This window comes from Melospiza melodia, chromosome 23 (genome assembly GCF_035770615.1).
Source record: "Melospiza melodia melodia isolate bMelMel2 chromosome 23, bMelMel2.pri, whole genome shotgun sequence".
Lineage (NCBI taxonomy): Eukaryota > Metazoa > Chordata > Aves > Passeriformes > Passerellidae > Melospiza > Melospiza melodia.
In genome coordinates, this window is record NC_086216.1 from 10982076 (window position 1) to 11000712 (window position 18637).

Consider the following 18637-nt stretch of genomic DNA (forward strand, 5'->3'; position numbering starts at 1 on the left):
CTGGGTCACATCTGTTTGTCTGCAGGACCTCAGCCCAGCAATCCTTCCTGGAGAAAGGTGAGTGATTTGTTCAAGCATTTTCTGCTTCCACAACCGCAGAGGAATATTTTTTTTTTCACAGATTATTAGTGGTTTTCAAGGACTTTATGGTTAAGCAAACAATAAGATGGTTAAATTGTCCAATTTCAACATTTGACTTTTTAAATGTGAAAGTTAATAGGCTGCATTACTAGAATCACTGTGGAGGAAAGCACAAAACCCATCTGGGCAAAAATCAAGAGACAATCAATCCAAGGGTTTTTAAAGGGTTTTAAAGCCTGGCTTTCCCTCTGTGGTAAGAGCAGATGATGCTCTGTACTGTACAGCAACACCAAAGGTTTATTAAACATATTAGCTGGGCTGATAATTGAACTGCTGATAATTAAAGCCAGGCTTGGCTATCTGCACCCAGTGGAGACATTGTCCTCCACTGAGAAAACACTCTGGAAGTGTGGAGCTGGAGATAGGGCTCTGGCACCAGGGCCAGTCCCAGCTGATAAAGCCCTAATCTACATAAACAAAGCAGACAGTAATGAGCGTCAGGAGTTTGTAAAGGTTGTTATGACAGCAACACAAATGAATAGCTGCTTCTGCCAGCTCAGCTTTCCACCTTGTTCCCATTTTCTGCCTGCACACACCCAGCCAGCCCCTTGGCCAAGCCCCCACACCTCTCTGCACCTACCTGTGGCCTTCAGTGCTGGTTGTTCCCCTAGCAACAGTTTTAACCTTTTGGCATGGATTTTCCCTTGGTAATGCGATTCTGCCACCACTGCTGAGGTAAAGGACATGTTACATAGCGTGCAGCATTTGTTCTTATCCACTGAGTCACCATCACTGCCCTGCGTGGAGACAAAAACACAGACAAAACAAAGAGGTGTGTGAGCACAGCCACAGAGAGAGGAGAGGAAGAGGAGGGAGGAATCGAGGTTGGCATGCCAAGGGGTTTCCCTTCCTCATCTCTCCCAGCCTTGCTTGTGCTTCATCCCCCAGCTGTGTCCAGCTTGGGGACACCTCCAGCTGCCCAGCACCTCTACTCTGCTCTGCACTGGGAGCTCAGCCTGTCCCTGTGTCCCTCAGCCCATCCCTGTGTCCCTCAGCCTGTCCCTGCGCCCTCAGCCCGTCCTTGTGTCCCTCACCCTGTCCCCATGTCCCTCAGCTCGTCCCTGTGTCTCTCACCCTGTCCCTGTGTCTCTCACCCTGTCCCCGTGTCCCTCACCCTGTCCCTCTGTCCCACATGGCCCTGGAGCTCCTGGCACACCCCAAGCCTTCCTTCCCTCATCCTCTGCTCCTCCTCTCTCTGAGGTAGTCACACAGACCCAGAGCTTTCCCTGCCATCCAACACCGGTGCTTCCTCCTCATGCACTTTTTGAAGAGACCCCAAAACATCTGGGGGGACACATCTGGGGGGCACAACCCACTCTGCAGGTGGGAGAAATAAATGAACTGTCTGAAAGCTCTCAGGTCCCTCCAGCAGGATCCAAGACCAGCCTTGGGTGAACCCAGCACAGAGTGGACACTGACACACATCTGACCCACCACTGAAGGTCATTTTTCCCCTCCAAAAAATCCACTTTTAGAAAAATGACTGATTTTCATCACTTTTTTGTTGTTGATAACTGTAAATCAAACCTTAGGGAGGAATCTCAAGAGGTGTTTAGTACTGTTCTGAGTGTAATTTGCACTTCTTTTAAATAGCTTTCTCTCAAGATATTTTATGCCTTCAAAGGGAAATCACTTGAAAGTTAAGAGCAGAGTAGAAAATTTCCAGTATCTATTGATCATCAGTGGCAACACATAAAGAGCCTCCAACAGAGCTCGTTTGAAAAGCTGATACACTTCAGTGTTAATGCACCAGGGTCTCTTCCTCTGCCAGGGCTGCTCTTCAGTGACGCTTTTCCCTTTTCAACCTACTTTCTGAGCTAGACTGCAATTAAAAATAAAAAATTAAGGCCCCCTCAAAGAGCCTTCCAATACCTCACGCAGAGCTCAGAGTCCCATTTACACTGACCCACAGGTGGCTGTGCAGCTCACCTGGGTTCACCCAAGGCTCTGGGACAGCACCTCCATGTGTGGCAGCCACCAGCAGGACAGGGGTGTCCCCAAACCATGCCAGACCTCTATGATGCAGAGGTTTTATTTTTGGAGCAGTTTTATACACCAACATGAGGTATTTGGGTTCTGTTAAGAATTTCCCCAAGTGTGGATCATCCCTCAACAGCATCCCTTCCCTTCCCTCCTCCACCACCCAAAGCCCTGCACAGAGCCAGAGGTGCTGCAGGTGATCCAGCCCTGAAGGGTAATTATGTCTTCTCATTTGTCAGGGGCTGTTTTACCTGAAACCCAAGAGGGCAGGGGGAAGCTGATCCGGGTGTCTTTTGTCACCTGCTGAATGACACGGTGACAAAAGACACCCAGGGCTGTGCAGGCGCTGCAAGCACAGGGCTCAGCTGGGCCACAGGGCTCTACAAGGGGCAGCTGGCTGCTCCCTGGGGGTGTTCTGCACCACAGTCCACTCTTGTGGCATTCACATTCTCTGAAAAATCCCTTTGCCAAGGATTTTTCTGCTGGGAAGCTGAGAAGCCGCAGGGAAAATGAAAACAATAATTATCTGATTTGCTTCTCCTGTGTTTTGCTCATCTGGAATGTGTTTGGAAATTGTTTACCACAGGTGATTGTTTTATTGCATTCTGGTTGTTTTTACTCTTTGGACAATCAGTGCCAAGCTGTGTCAAGACTCTGGAAAGAGTCACGACTTTTCATTATTATCTTTTTACCCTTCTGTCTGTATCCTTTCTGTATTCTTTAGTATAGTTTAGTATTCTTTAATATAATATAGTATAATAAAATAATAAATTAGCCTTCTGAGAACATGGAGTCAGATTCATCATTCCTCCTGCCATGGGGGTCCCTGCAAATACAAAACACTCCCAGGAATGAAAGAGTGACCAGGCACTGACAGCTCTGGTCTGTAAATCCACCAGCAGCTCCTTAACCCCCTGCTTCCAAGGGATATTTCTACATTCTGCTTCTGCAGCTTCCTCCAGCCCATCCCACCTCACAAACCTTCACTACAAGGCAGCACAGAAGCCACTGGCTTTATGCAAACTGAAACACAACAGAACACAGCACTGGATTTTACATCTGTCTCCCAGCACTGACATCCCCACTCTTCCCCTGCTCCAGCCTCATTTATTAGGCTGCTTTTTGTGATATTAGAAACTTCAGCCTCATATATCCAACAGAATTAACCTCAGTTATTTGGCTGCCTGTTAACAAGGCATAATCCTCACACAGGCCATTCCTTAAGCAATCCACAGGAAAAGTAAGGATTTTCATTCCACAGATACAAATCTGCTGCCTTCATTTCCCAAGTTTTACTAAGAAGAAAAGATTATACAAACCTTAGAACAGAGCAGCATAAACCACAGCATTAAAGTGCTGCAAAGTAACTTTGAAATTTGAATTAATTTTTGGTGCTGCTGTAAAGAGCTGCTTTCTGTGCTGCTCCTTAGGAAATTCAGGTCATTTCTGTTCTGGAGCCTGTTTTTGTCATGGCACCAGCAAAAAGCAAGTACCAGCTCATGGAAGGTCAAGACATGAGGGTTTTCCCCTCCTCCACACCAAATCAAACCAATAATAAAGAACAAAACAATTGAGTAATCTATGGGAAGACTACTTATATAAAGCTTCTACTTCAGGGGTGTTTTGGAAATGCAGTTTTTTTGCAATCCTCAAACAGCAGCCAACCCCTCCCTTGGCCTCACAGAAAGGTCAGGAAGCAAATTCTGTTTCCAATCCCATTGCACTGAGTACCCACAGCTGCAGCCACCTCACCCTCCTGCTGCCACCTGGCAGAAGGACAAGGTGTTAGTTCTGTGGTCAGCAGAACACAAACCCAATGGCACCCAGCCATGGAACAGTTTTGATGAAAAAAAAGGGCTAATATTCCCTTTTTAGCTGCAGCCACTTCTACAGAAATTTAATTGGTTTTCATGGGTTGTTTCTAATGCTCATTAACGTCCCTGTGCCATGGCCTGAGTGACACTGCTAGGATTGGGCACTGCACTGCATGTTCACATGGCAGGGACGCAATTGTGCAGCATTAGAGACATCCTAAATAGTTCTGCTCTCTCCAAATTCAAAGGCTGGTATAATATCTGATCAGCAACAGGCCTACTCTGAGCTGGAAATGTTGGCAGATTTTCCCTGCTATATTTTTACAACACAAATAATTTTAGCATTTAGGTCTGGCCTAGCTTGGCATTCACCTAGAACATGAGGACACGTTAATCCACCCCCACCAGGGCTGCCCTTGGGAAGAGCATCAGCAAACACAGAATTACATTCCTTCTCCACATTGCCTTTCACAAAAGAAGTGGGAAATAGTTCAAATTTGACTTATTTGAGGTTTAATTGGTTCTCTGTCCTCCACATCCCATGAGGTGCACATGCAGAATGTGGCTCCTTGTAATCAAACCCCTTAGAGGACCCTGTTCCCCATCTCCATGTACCTGTCCATTGTAGTGCCCACACTGTTATTAATGACAGTAAAAATAATATATTTAAAAATATATTTCTCTATATGTTTTAAAATATCTATAAATATATATAAATATTTCAAGAATATATAAATAAATATATAAATTAATATATGAATAAATAAATTTTAAAATATACAAATATATAAAATACATATAAATATATAAAATATATTTTTAGAATGTATTTTTATATTTATGTATTATACACAATAAAATATTTTATTTTATCTTATTAATAAAATCACTGCAAGGTCCTGCTGTGAAAGGCACATCGCATCTGCAATTGGCCTGTGTGCAACAGAAAAGTTCACTAGGGTTCAATTACTACATAAATGAGCTTTCAGATTCCTTGGGCAAAACTTGCATGCTTCTCCCTTTAATTACAAGATATCACACTGAATATCAACAGCACTCAGCCCCAGTCACACTGAACTGGTTTGGGAACCTCACTGCAGCAGAACGTGGGAAGGAGCCAAATGAATAATTCCCCATGAAGCCATCTCTTAAAAATTCAGCCTCCTCCTATCTACTGCCTGACAAATGGCTGTGAGCTGGTCCAATTCCTCACCTCCCTTTGTTTATTGGAACACAGCAGAGGAAGCCAATGGCCAATCTTTAAACTTGCAGACGGAGAGCAGAGGTGAGTGAGGAGCCTTTGGATAAAGCACATCAACCTGGAGGCATTGCCCCTATCACCTGCCCCAGCTGCTCACCAGCACACTCAGCCTGGTCTGGAAGAATTGGAAGAAATGGAGCAAGCCCTGAGTATTTGCTATCAGCACATTTTTTCCCTATGAAAGAACATTCAAATAACTAAAAACACAATTACTGCTGCTGAGGCGCGTAATAATTCTCGTGCAGTTTATTGAAAATTATTTCCAGTTACTTTATATTTCAGCTAATCTAAATGTTACCTCTGGGCACCTGATCAGCTGTGGCTGTAAGAGAGAACGTTGTAGGCCAGAGTCAGTGACGCACAAAGAAACTGAATAAATAGGGTTGGGGTTGTACCCACATTTTCTGAGCGCAGCTTTTTGGCCGGGCAGCCTCCATCCACGGGGTGAAGCATGTAGTACAGGCGGACTTTGCTGGCATGCTTCCGACTCTGGAATGAAAAAAAAAAACCAAAAATGAAGTTACAAGGAGCAAGAGGCTCTGTTGCTGTGCTCACTACACCAACCCACAGTCAGATTTCACACCCCCCTGACACACATATCCGCCACTGGGGGAGAAACGGCAGAGGGATCCAGGTGAGGAGCATTTGCGCTTTTCCGAATGTTCACAGAGCTCTGCACCCAGCTGGAATGAGCTGTGGGATGAAGAAATAGCCCACCCTGGCCCCTCTCCAAGTCACAGACAGCCAGGGAAGGACAGAATTTGTTACCAGACCATTTCCATAGAGAGGCAGACTGAAGGATGTGGGTTACTGAGCTTCAGCCAGAGACACAACAGCACCCTGTGGTGTCAGAGACACATTCTATGAAAAATCCTTTCATTAGGATTTTTTCTCCTGAGAAGCCTCAGAGGAAAAGAAAAACAGTAATTATCTATTGCTGTGGAATGCAACAGGTGCATCTGTGATTGGCCTCATGTGGTTGTTTTTAATTAATGGCCAGTCACAGTCCAGCTGTCTTGGACTCCCTGGTCAGCCACAAGATTCTATTATCATTCTTTTCTATTCCTTTCAAGCCTTCTGATGAAATCCTTTCTCCTATTCTTTTAGTATAGTTTTGATATATAATTTTCTTTTAATATAATATATATCATAAAATAATAAATCAGCCTTCTGAAACATGGAGTCAAGATTCTCATCTCTTCCCTCATCCTGAGACACCACCACAGGCAGACACACAGACCAAACCCACAACTCCTACACTTCTAGAGTAATAAAACATTAAAAGGGCAAAAAAATCTGCTGTGAGGGAGACACGAGCAGGTTTCACAGGTGGAGCTCATGGGCAGGTGAGGGTCAGAACAGACAGGAGCTCCCCTGGTGACCCCAGCAGCAGCAGCCAAAGCAAATCCTGGGGACTGGCAAGACTTAAAGGAAGATTTTAAAGCTTCTACAGCAGGAGCACAGACATAAAAACCTTCAAAAGCCTGACTTACATCAGGTCTTGTCTCCCAGCAGATGCAGGGGGGAAAAGCCTGCAGCCACAAAATAACTGCACCCAGCATATGGGCAGCAGACACATGGGGAGCTGTTACCATGCAAATGTTTCCTTTAAATCACCCTTTCCTACTGCCCCAGAGAACAACAGCACCGTAATGTTATAATTCCACATCACAGAGCTGCAATTTGAAAATATTAAATTACCATTAGCATGTTCTGGAACATTCTTTTTCCTGTGGTATAAACTTGGAGCTAAATTTGCAGGGAGCTATATTTGTATTCGCATGCAGAAATGTGACTGTGCAATAATTTTTTCCACAGAGCAAATCAGTCAAGACAAATAATGTCAAATATCTGTCCCCAGCTTGTCTTCCTGCTGCATTTAGCAAATGTGACCTTCCATGGTCAGAGCTAAGTGCAGGAAACCCCAAAGCTCCAGCTATTAAATGAGCAGCCCAGACAGCGACGGCGTAATCAGAAAACGACAAAATAAAATGACAAACAATGTTTGAAATGCACAGGACAGAGGTGCAACGCCACTCCTGAAGCGATGCTCAGCCTTGCACCGCACAGGGCCAGTTGAATACATCGAAAAGGCGGCGTGGCCAGGGTTTTTCAGTCGGATTTTGTTGCACCCTGCAGAGCAGTCAGCCTCCCTCGAGTCATCCTCCCCAGAGTCACGAGGCTCTTCCCTCGCCCGGCTCCATCCAGCACGTCACCATGCCCACGCTCACACAGCCACAGCCTGCTCTGTTTGGAGGGGCAAAAAAGCTGGGAGGGGTTGCTGGGTGTGTGCAAGCTGCAAGGACGCCAAGAGGAATCATTTTTGTGGCGCTCAGCTGGACCATAAATGGTGCCCAGGTGTCAGAGTTAACAGGCAACAAAGCTTCAGACTTCTGTACAACACCTCTCACCTTTCCTGGGGCAACTGTTGGGATTTGTGAAAGCCAAGGTAAAGGAATGACTTCTGTTTGGCATAATTTAAAACTACACAGCTCCTTATGCAACCTTATTATCTTATGATCATAAAAGTGGAGCTTAAAATCATCCCTGGCCTCCGCGTGTATGTGCTGAGCATCTCCTTCCCTCTGCAGAGCAGAGGAAGCACAGCCCATTTGTCATCCACTTTATCTCTGGCATTTTCTACATTTACATGTGTATTTATCATCCCAACACCCCAGCAGGAGCACGGCAGGAGCACAGTGATTATTCTGAGCGTGCTGCTCGCAAACAGCGCTGCGGGTTATCCTCTCTCCCTGCTGAAACCCTGCGAGGAGGGCAAGTGCCAGACACATGGGGGGGCCAGAGGAACAACCACAAACAAACCACAAACAAGAGCTAGAAAACTGGGATGAACTGGGAGGAACTGGGATTAGGGCACCTCCAGCTCCCATTCTGACCCATCTCACTGCATCCACAAGCTTTAGGAAAGACAGAACCTTGCCACATCTGTAAATCTGTTATCCTCTCCCTGCTGAAAACCTGCAAGGAGGGCAAGTGCCAGACACATGGGGGGGCCAGAGGAACAACCACAAACAGGAGCCAGAAAACTGGGATGAACTGGGAGAACTGGGATGAACTGGGATTAGGGCACTTCCAGCTCCCATTCTAACCCATCTCACTGCATCCACAAGCTTTAGGAAAGACAGAACCTTGCCACATCTGTAAATCTGTTATCCTCTCCCTGCTGAAAACCTGCAAGGAGGGCAAGTGCCAGACACATGGGGGGGCCAGAGGAACAACCACAAACAGGAGCCAGAAAACTGGCTGAACTGGGATGAACTGGGATTAGGGCACCTCCAGCTCCCATTCTGACCCATCTCAATGCATCCACAAGCTTTAGGAAAGACAAAACCTTGGCACATCTGTAACCACAAACAGGAGCGAGAAAACTGAGAGAAAACTGATGAACTGGGAGGAACTGGGATTAGGGCACATCCAGCTCCCATTCTGACCCATCTCAATGCATCCACAAGCTTTAGGAAAGACAAAACTTTGCCACATCTGTAAACCCACAGGATTTACATGGAATGAGCACTCATGGCTCCAACAGCCACCACAACCTCATTTTGGGTGCAATAAGGGGGTTTCTGCGCCCCTGAATATTTCTTTTGTACAAAGTGTTATGCCCAAGGCATTCTAACTTTCCTGTCTCTAGTGGGAATAGCACCTGTGGAAGAACCACAAACAGGAGCCAGAAAACTGGGATGAACTGGGAGGAACTGGGATGAGGGCACCTCCAGCTCCCATTCTGACCCATCTCATCACATCCACAAGTTTTAGGAAAGACAAAACCTTGCCACATCTGTAAATCCACAGGATTTACATGGAATGAGAGCTCATGGCTCCAAGAGCCACCACAACCTCATTTTGGGTGCAATAAGGCGGTTTCTGCGCCCCTGAATATTTCTTTTGTACAAAGTGTTATGCCCAAGGTATTCTAACTTTCTTGTCTCTAGTGGGAATAGCACCTTTTCAAGGCACTAAGTCTGGTTTAATACTGCAGGCTTGAAAACCAGCCCTGACTATGCAGGGAGTTCAGTCTGTTTTCACACAGCTGCTGCAGAGTTCTGCATTGCAAGCTCATTTGCTACTGTAAGGCTCATCAATAAAAGTAAATAAATGGATCATTTCTATCTCTATCAAATCTACTCCAGTACAGAAGATCGTGGCAGTGACAGCAAAGTTCTGGCAATTCAACCCTAAAACATAAAAAGGGCAGAGCAGAGCGAGATTGTGCTATGAAATGCAATTTGATTTTGCATAAATTGGGTTTTGCAGCACGCTGTGCCTGGAGCAGCGGCAGCTGGCAGGACCTGGAGCTGGTTTGGGACACAGCCCTGTTTGATGGAGGGGCTTCTCATCCCTCTTCCCACCCTGAACAAGAACAAAATATGTTGTTAAAATTTATTTTTTTTTAATTTGCATTAATGCCTTGAGCAAGCAAAGCATCTCTTCATAGAAATAAGGAATTTCTGACGTTGGAATGGACTTTAATGATCATCCAATTCCAGCCCCCCATGCTGCCCAGCCAACCTGGCCTTGCATGGAACCAGCTCCCCCTTGTAGGACAAGCAGGGTACATTCAAATTTTCTGGCATTTGGCTGCATGGCTGGGAAAGGACAAAAAGGCTGAAATTAAAGGTGGAACAGTGGCTCTGGGGAGGACTGAATCCTGTGAGGTATTACAGCCCAGGGGTCTCCAGGCTGCACAGACACACACAGCTCTTCCCTTCTGGGCTCTGGGAGAGGAGTCCCCTCACAGCTGAGGAGCTCAGACCCCTCCATGGCCCTGCTCCCTCTTTACACCACGATTCCAGCTGATCCAGCAGTCTAAACCACTCTGCTTGTGAGAGCCTCTTCCTGTCTGCTGCCATCAGGCTCAAATCAACTATCTCCGCAGCTTCCCTCAGGCTGTGCTAGCACATAATCTCATTTCCCTATTCCCCATACATCCCTTCATCAGTCCTTGCTCCCTCCTGTGCTGGCAGCTTTATGCTTTTGGGCAGTTTAGCTTTTCTCTCCTGCTCCTCTTCCCCAGCCAAAGGCCATCCCACACTGAGGAGCACAAGCACCAGCAGAGACACAGGTGAGAGATGAAGGAAGGAACTGTGGCAGCCCAAATGGCTGCAGCTTCTCTTAGCCTGTATTAAACTCTTTTTCAGAAGGCCACTGGTTGGGTTTTAATCCTTCTAGTGTACACTGTGTTGGTTTTTTTGTGCGCTGGCAGTTTCTTAATTAAATTGCCACGCAACACGCAGCCACGTGATTATACCAATTTTATTATCTGTATTGACCCCACTTGTAATCTCATCAAAGGAGAGAAAGTTATTTTGGCTGGCCCAGTTGTCCAAACCTTGCACAGAAACCCAGTTCCATGGTCCTGCTGTGCCCATGGGCTGTGCCAAGCTGGATTCCCTGCATGGCCCCTGGCACTGCCATGCCTGGCCCTGCGCTTGCTTCCTCCTCTTCCTCCTCCTTCCCATGCCCCCAGGGTCAGCAGTGACAGTGCACAGCACGTGGCCAGCACACTTCAAGCACCCACTTGGGAATTAGTGGACCTGCTGACCTGAACTACATCATTCTGGAATTTGTAATCGCTGCCTAACAACCTCTTCCAAATTTCTACTGGAATGGAACCAATCTATTTCTTCCTCTGTGATATAACAACATCCTCTGCGTTTTTTAAATAGGCAGGAGAAGTATTTTCAGCAAATGCCTTCCCTTTTCTGCCTCTACTACCCACACAACAAACATTGTCAAGATCCCCGTGGTTCGCTGCAGAGCTGAACTCCCCGGCTGTTATTCCAGACACTGCTGGATGCCAATGTCCTTTTTCTCCCTTTGTAATTTTTGAAAAGCCTCATTTATAATTTATGGTCATTTCTATCAACTTCCCCTTTTTCCTCCACGAGTTAATTTTTTAAAAAGTGTCTACTCATGCTTTTGCCTTCCTGGGCACACAGAAATGTGCCTGCAATTCCCGAGTGCTCAGCTGAATTTGCACCCCCATCAAACCAGCTGCTCCAAAGCAAAGAGAGGCACATAACTGGTTTGGACATTGATTTGTTTACACATTAAAGCAACTACTGAGGATCTATTCAGCCAAGCAATCACTAGCTCCACTTCCTTATATCTGCTTATCCCTTAGATCATTCCACCTGGATGGCCAGGCTGACTCCAAGTGGGGGTCCTACACATGAATTTTCTGTCTCAGGAATCACCATTTCAGCTGTGATCTTTAGCTTTACTGCTTCCTCTATTGGTTTTGACCGTAGTCAAAGTATCTCTTGTCCAACACACTGCTGGGTACCCTGTGGAGAGGAAATAACTCTCCTTAGAGCAGCAGAGCAGGAGCAGCCAGGCTCAGCATCTGGGCCACCACAGGCACCTGCTCCTCCCTAAACCCACTGCTAGTCCCTTCTGAGTGCCTCACATTCCTTCTGCAGGTGGATCTTACATCTACACTAACGCAACCATGCATTTAATCCGTTGGTATGATGGGATTTTTCCAGGCAATGCACCTCCCTGATTGAGCTGAGGGTGCCCCTGCTCTTGGCAGAGGTTGGACCAGATCTTTAAAGGTCCCTTCCAACCCAACCCATTCCAGGATTCTGTACACATACCAAGGGAAAGGGGATGCAGGGATAGAGTGAGCAGGCTGGGAACTTCTGATATTGTAAATCAAAGCCAACTCCGATGAAGGGGAGAGAGAGCGATGCATCTGACTCCATGGATATCAGAATTAATTTACTAATTAATTACTTTATCATACTACACTATATACATTTCATCTAAAATGAACCTGCCAAGCACTCACTCTGCACACACTGCACAGAATCTCGTGACTGTCCCAACAGTCCCAACACACACACACATCCTGACAGGCCAAGGGAAAAAACACCATCACTTTGGGTAAAAAAATCTCCATATTGCATTCTACTTTGGCACAACACAGGCACAGCAAGTGGTAAGAATTGTGTTTTCCCTTTCTCTGAGGTGAATCTCAGAGATCCTTGAGGAGAATTGTGCCTTACTTTTCTCTGTGAAGAGAAACGTGGCAACACTTCTGATACGTGCTCCACACAGCAAACTAAATTCCTGCTGCTCACCTGCAGGTCAAGTCTCTCATCCTGGGTCACTCTTGGGGACAGATAATCGAGGCGTGAGTGGACTTCACCGTGGATACAGCCCCCCATCCCATTCCCAGCAGGCAACAGAGAAGTTAACACAAACACAGTGCACACGAGCTGCCCCACAGCAGCAGCAGCAGCAGCAGCGCTGCTGTTCCCATTCCATCCCCATTTGATCCGCGTGGAACAAATCCCCGCGTCAGTGCCAGTCACTCCTGAGCGCCCGAGCGCACGGGGGCGGGTCTGTCACAACACACACAGAGCTGCAGACTGCTGCCAAACACCCAGAACCCCGATCCGAACGCGGGCTGGGAGCTTAAATAATGAATACAGGCAGGAGCGAATACCTGGAACAAAGAGAGGTGCCCTCCTGTGCAGCAGGATCAGCAAGGGATGATGCAGAAGGGCAAGAGCTGCAGGAATTCATCTCCCAGGGATGCTGGCCAGGGTTGAGCCAGTGCAACCTTTCTTTGTTTTCATTCCATGTAGCTTTAATGTGACATCCCTTATGCCTCCCCACTACTGCCAACCCTGGGGTCCCATTTTCCCAGTGTTTTACTGCTGCCTCTGAAGGACCTTTTAACTCCAGCTATTTTTAGACAGCAATAGGTCTGTGTGTGCAGAGGTGCCTGGGAAGGGAGCTGTGCACAGGGCTTCATCTGCTCTGCTACCACTGCTGTTTAGCAATAGATTTTGACACTGGGAGTGCATTAAAAATAATGCTCAGCCATTAATGTTGACAACAGAGCAGTAACGTAGAGCCTTGTAAAGTCCCATCCCGTCTCCACTGGCTCCCAGCGTGATGCAGCAGCTGCTGCTGCCCTGCATGCAGAGAGAAGCACGAGCCTTGTGCCCTAAAACCCTGGCACCCACCTGTCTTCCCTCACACACAATGGGTGGCCACGTTTTCCTCAGCACACTTTAACTGGGGCTGTCACCACGACACAAACTACCAAAGAATATCCAGGCCTGCATGTGCACACCAAAAGAACAAAGCAGCACCTTGTCATCTCTGCAACACAAATATGCCCTCTTTAGCTTTCTCTCCTCCAGCCAAGGTTCTTCTATCCAACACCAGCACATCTGCAGGGTATCAGCAATGTTTGAGCAGCCACCAAAACCCGTGATCACCGCAGCAGAGCAGATTCCAGCAGTGGTGGAGAAGGACATGGCAACAACAGCCAGGGCGTCCCCTCCTCCTTCATCCTCTGAAAGATTTACATGTCACTGCCACCACAGCAAGACAATATGGCAAGTGAGCAGCAACACACATCAGAGACCATGGCCAGCAAATGTCACATTCCCATCCATGATCACTGACATACAACAGCCCTGTGCTGCCTTTCCCTTCAGCTACAGCACATCCTTTCCACTCCTCCAGCCTGGAAATGCTTGCAGCATCTCACTCAGGGAGCTGGGAGCAGAAACATACCATTCCAGCTCCTTGCTTTCTAGCACAGCATTTATTTTGTTAAATAGGGTATGTGCTCCTTGCAGCACATTAATATTTCAGACACAGGATTGCCTCTCTGTGAATACACATCTTGATCCTTAAGGCACTAATGTGCCAATAGTAAACAATGTTTATTATTCCTTCAGACAAGCCACTGCTTTACACGTTTCCAGCCAAGGAGAGCCCAACTGGAGGCAGATTAACCCCAGCACCACTCCAGCCCGTGCACACAAGGAGCACTGATGAGGCTGTCGATACCGCCCGCCTGCTTTGCTCTGGAAACAGAGTGAGAAATTCCACAGTGCACAGCTCCAGAGAGCAGCCAAGGGGCACTGGCACTTGATTTGTTCTCCCCAGTCCCTTCTGCATTTGAATTTTAATATGCTTTGCCCTCCCCTGCTGCTCCACCACAAGCATTCCAGCAGCATCCCATAAGGTGACACTTCCACGGGCCCCTCCTGGGCTGCTCTTCCTCCAGACCTGGCATCTTCCTTCATTTTAAATGGAAAAATAAAGCACCCTCTGAACACCTGAAGCAATAAAGATTATGGAGGAAATGGAGAAGAGCATTACAGCAGCCTGAGGAGCAAATGCGGTGATGAATGTGCAGCTCAGGGTGAAATCTGAGAGCAACTTTGTGTATGAGGTAATTTTCCTGCAGGATTTTCAAGGGGAAACATGAAAATAAATGGTAACATCTTCCTAATGGCTGTGAACACTTCTACATAGAGATGAGGACTCAGAGCTAACTAAGAAACCTTAGCTCTCTTTGTTTTAGCTTTTTAATTTACAGAGCAGCTCTCCAAAGTGATTGAAACAACCTCTCTCAAAGACAGAGCTGCAAGGAAGTGTTAAATTACAGGTAATCCAGAGGGAATCCAGTGCCAAAGAGGCTTCCTGCTCCAGAGGAGGGAAAGATGCAGAGACACAGAAAAGAAAAACCTCATTTCTGCAGCACAGACTTTCAATGGCATTGCAGCAAGCGCTGCACATTGTCACCCCTTGGACCACAAGGTGTGAAATACCCTCAGGTGTGAAATACCCTCCCTAAAATGTGCCTGGCCACCTCCTGCAGCCAGCCAGCACCCGCAGCACATGGATTCTTGACCAAACAGCCACCCTGCTCCTTTTTGTTCCTCCCAAAGAGGAAAGGGGAGCCAGGGCAGCTCAGGGATGCTCGGCATCCAGGGATTGTCTCAGGCATCCGTACTTCGCTGCTTTATTCCAGAAACAGAAGGGAGAAGAGAGTTTTCTGATACTTCAGGGGACAAATTAAGGCAGTAATTTGCTTGCAGAATTAAAATATGCAAATGCACACTCTGTTGGGCACCGACAGTAAGGTTTGCCTCATCCCTCACTCACAGCTGCCCAGCAGCAGCCCCTGGAGATGCTCAGCACTGCAGAGTGAGCTGGGCTCCTTAATTTGGGAGCCAAATCAATACCCCAAGGCTCAGCTCTGTCCTGGGGTGAACCCTGGAGAGGAGGGCAGGACCTGGCACTTTCAGCAGCATGGGAAGGAGAGCCAGGGTGCATCAGACACATCAGACAAAGGCAGAGACACAGTTGCATGAAGCACATGTAATAAAGGCAGTATTTGCTGTATGTCAGGCTGGAAGCACAAAGTGCTGCAAACACTCTGATCCTTTTGTCATTTTTTCCACTATGCTTGCCCTTGGAAATAATATCACTTAATACTGCGTGACTGACATAAAATCATTTTTTTATTCCTGGCAAAGTAGCACAGGAGAAAAGTTATTGGTTGGTGATTTGGAGAAGGAGATGAGACAGCGATTGGAACTGACTATTCCTGTTTGGCAAGATAAAAACGTCCCCCTTTCATAGGCTGCTTCCCTCTATTTTCTTACAGAGAAATGTCTTATTTTGCATGCACAGAGAGCCAAGATTCCAGTCCCTGGCACAAGGGCTGCAGAGCTCACTTGACTGCGCTAGTGAGGCAGTGGATCAATTCCCTTTCTATCCAAGCTCTCTCAGGAAGGATAAGGGCACTACTGACCAAAACAAACCCGGACAGAGCCCTGGCACCCACCAAGGGTCCTCAGCACCCATGGGTACTCAGGGTGGCTACCCCAGGGCTCCTGGAAAGAGATTTGCAGAAAATTCAGTCTTCTGAAGTTGAAATCTCCCCCATGAAAATAATCGGTTTTTACCTATACAGCACTTTCTAAAAGAAAGAAGGAAAAAAAGAAAGGTGTGAAAATTGTGACCAGCTACTTTATAATTAGAAAGAAACAGTGAATTTTACACTCCTGCTATTAACTACTGGCCTGCAGCAAGGGCTGGCAATCTCAGGCAGGATGGAGCCCTCAATTCCACCTCCCTGGAGAACCTCAGGGCAGGTTTCCAGCCTCTCACACGCCTGTAGGGCTCTTGGACCAGGGTGTCAGAAAGTTAGCACGAGAATGAGCATCACACTTGGGAGTGGTGACCAGAATAGCTGCCCCAAAGGGACACTGAGAGCAGCAAAGCGTGGCACAGCCACAGGGCAGAGGCACTCCCAGCTTCTGGGCCACCAGAGGGGATCCTAAATAGTCTTTACAGCTGTTCCAGACTGCAAGGTAAGATGTATTTATTACCATCTGGATGGCAGTTGTCTTTTGTCAAGTGGGCAGTTTTCCTTATCTCTCTGAGTGATCACAATCACTCTTCCCTCAGGAGGGGACATCTGCTGATAAGAAGCCATTGAATGTATCTGCATGGCTGATAAGAACTACAGCATCCCACTGGGAGATGTGAGCCCAGAGGGAGGAGCCAAGCATTCCTGCCTGGATATAATCTGGGGATTCTGGAACACCAGCCAAGCATTCCTGCCTGGATATAATCTGGAGATTCTGGAACACCAGCCAAGCATTCCTGCCTGGATATAATCTGGGGATTCTGGAACACCAGCCAAGCATTCCTACCTGGATATAATCTGGGGATTCTGGAACACCAGCCAAGCATTCCTACCTGGATATAATCTGGGGATTCTGGAACACCAGCCAAGCATTCCTACCTGGATATAATCTGGGGATTCTGGAACACCAGCCAAGCATTCCTGCCTGGATATAATCTGGAGATTCTGGAACACCAGCCAAGCATTCCTACCTGGATATAATCTGGAGATTCTGGAACACCAGCCAAGCATTCCTGCCTGGATATAATCTGGAGATTCTGGAACACCAGCCAAGCATTCCTGCCTGGATATAATCTGGAGATTGTGGAACACCAGCACGGCTTCCCCACTGGATTCCCCAGAGGAGCAGCAGCTGCCTCTTCTGGATTGTCAGAGGAAGACTGGACCCTTTCTCCAGGATCCCTGCTCCAGCAGAACCAGCCCTGACACTGCAGGAGGGCTGAGCCACAATTCCAATGGCACTGCTGCCAACACCCTGACCCACAGGGTGTCAGGTTGGGTTCTGACTCTGTCAGTGTTGATTTAGTTACAGCATTGTTTATTTTATCCTTTTCTTCCCTATTAAAGAACTTTTATTTCCTGCTCCCATAATTTTTGTTGCCTGAGAGTCCCTTAATTTAAAATTTATAGCAATTTGGAGGGGGGGTTCATTTTCTCCATTTCAGGGGAGGCTCCTGCCTTCCTTAGCAGGCACCTGGCTTTCCAAACCAAGACAACTCCTCACTCACTCCAAGCCTCCTCCTCTCTGTGTTATGTAACCCAGCAGCAAGGTTTGGGAATGACATTATTGTGCCCAACATCTCAGCGTCTGCTGGGATTTCACAGCGGATGACAAACGAGCACAACACCTCGCACTAAAATATACAACAGAAAACAGTGTTGTTTTCCACATTTCAAAAACATCTGCTATGAATTAATGATTCAGCTCATACCTACAGTGACAGGCGCAGAGGAGACGAGATTGGCTGAGCACCCTGAGGCTCACCAGGAGCTGCTCCTGCCTCCTGCAGGCAAAATTTGGCATCCATTGCCCAGTACCAGATCTGGAAGGTGTCCCTAAAACTGCAGCCTTCAACTTCACAGAGTTGCCAGGGATCTCTGCTGCACACAGAGGGCAGCCGGAGGAGCAGTTACAGAAGAGCTCCTAAGAAATTCACCAAAACAGACACGTAAAGTGCCCTACAAGCACACGTACAGTCTTGTTCCCATTGTTAATTAATGCAGCACAGCATCCTCAGATCATGTACATTAAACTTCCTGCACATTCTCTGCTGGCCACACAATTGTCTCCCCCGTATATTAACTGAAAAACACTTGAATCAAGCCTGGGGTAACTTCATCTTCCAGGTCCCTGTGCACAAACTCTGCATCTGTTGGAACTCTGCAGACACTGGGAGTCTCCACATAACCAAAAACAGAGGCAAAGCACTCCCCTGAGTGCAGAAATCCCTCATCCCACAGCTCATCACAGAGAATCACAGAACCATTTACATTGGAGAAGACCTCCATGACCACCAAAATCAAACCAAATTATTCCATATTATCCAAATATCTGTATTATCTCTATTTTATATATCATGAATATACAGAGTTAATATAGTTTATTCTCCATGTACAAACTATATATTATGAATATACAGAGTTAATATAGTTTATTCTTCATATACAAACAATGTTTTATAGATAATGCAGACATGCATCACTTCTGGAGCCCTCCAGGACAGGCTGGAGCACCTCACATGCTCCCAGGGGAGGACAATTCCTTGTGCACAGCCACCACACAGTGACCCTGCACCTCCTCTGCATTTGAACCTGAGAATCTCTGTTCAAAAGCCTCTCACCCTGGCAGGATCTACTCCCAGGCAGTGAGTTTCCTTCCCTGAAGGATTTTACAGCATCATATCCCTCCATAATTTCCTCCTTGTTTAATAGGAATGTATTTAA

The 18637-nt window shown here is 46.9% G+C and overlaps 1 protein-coding gene across 2 annotated transcripts in view; it reads right to left on the bottom strand.

The window, feature by feature from the left end:
- Nucleotides 1-18637, bottom strand: part of ZMAT4 (zinc finger matrin-type 4) — a 50948-nt gene that overhangs the window by 17571 nt on the left and 14740 nt on the right. For both annotated transcript variants that reach the window (XM_063175165.1, XM_063175164.1), the window contains exons 3-4: nucleotides 5596-5685; nucleotides 722-878 (exon numbers count right to left, since the gene is read on the bottom strand). In XM_063175165.1, coding sequence (XP_063031235.1) covers nucleotides 722-878; nucleotides 5596-5685 — 247 coding nt within the window. The remainder of the gene's footprint in view (nucleotides 1-721; nucleotides 879-5595; nucleotides 5686-18637) is intronic.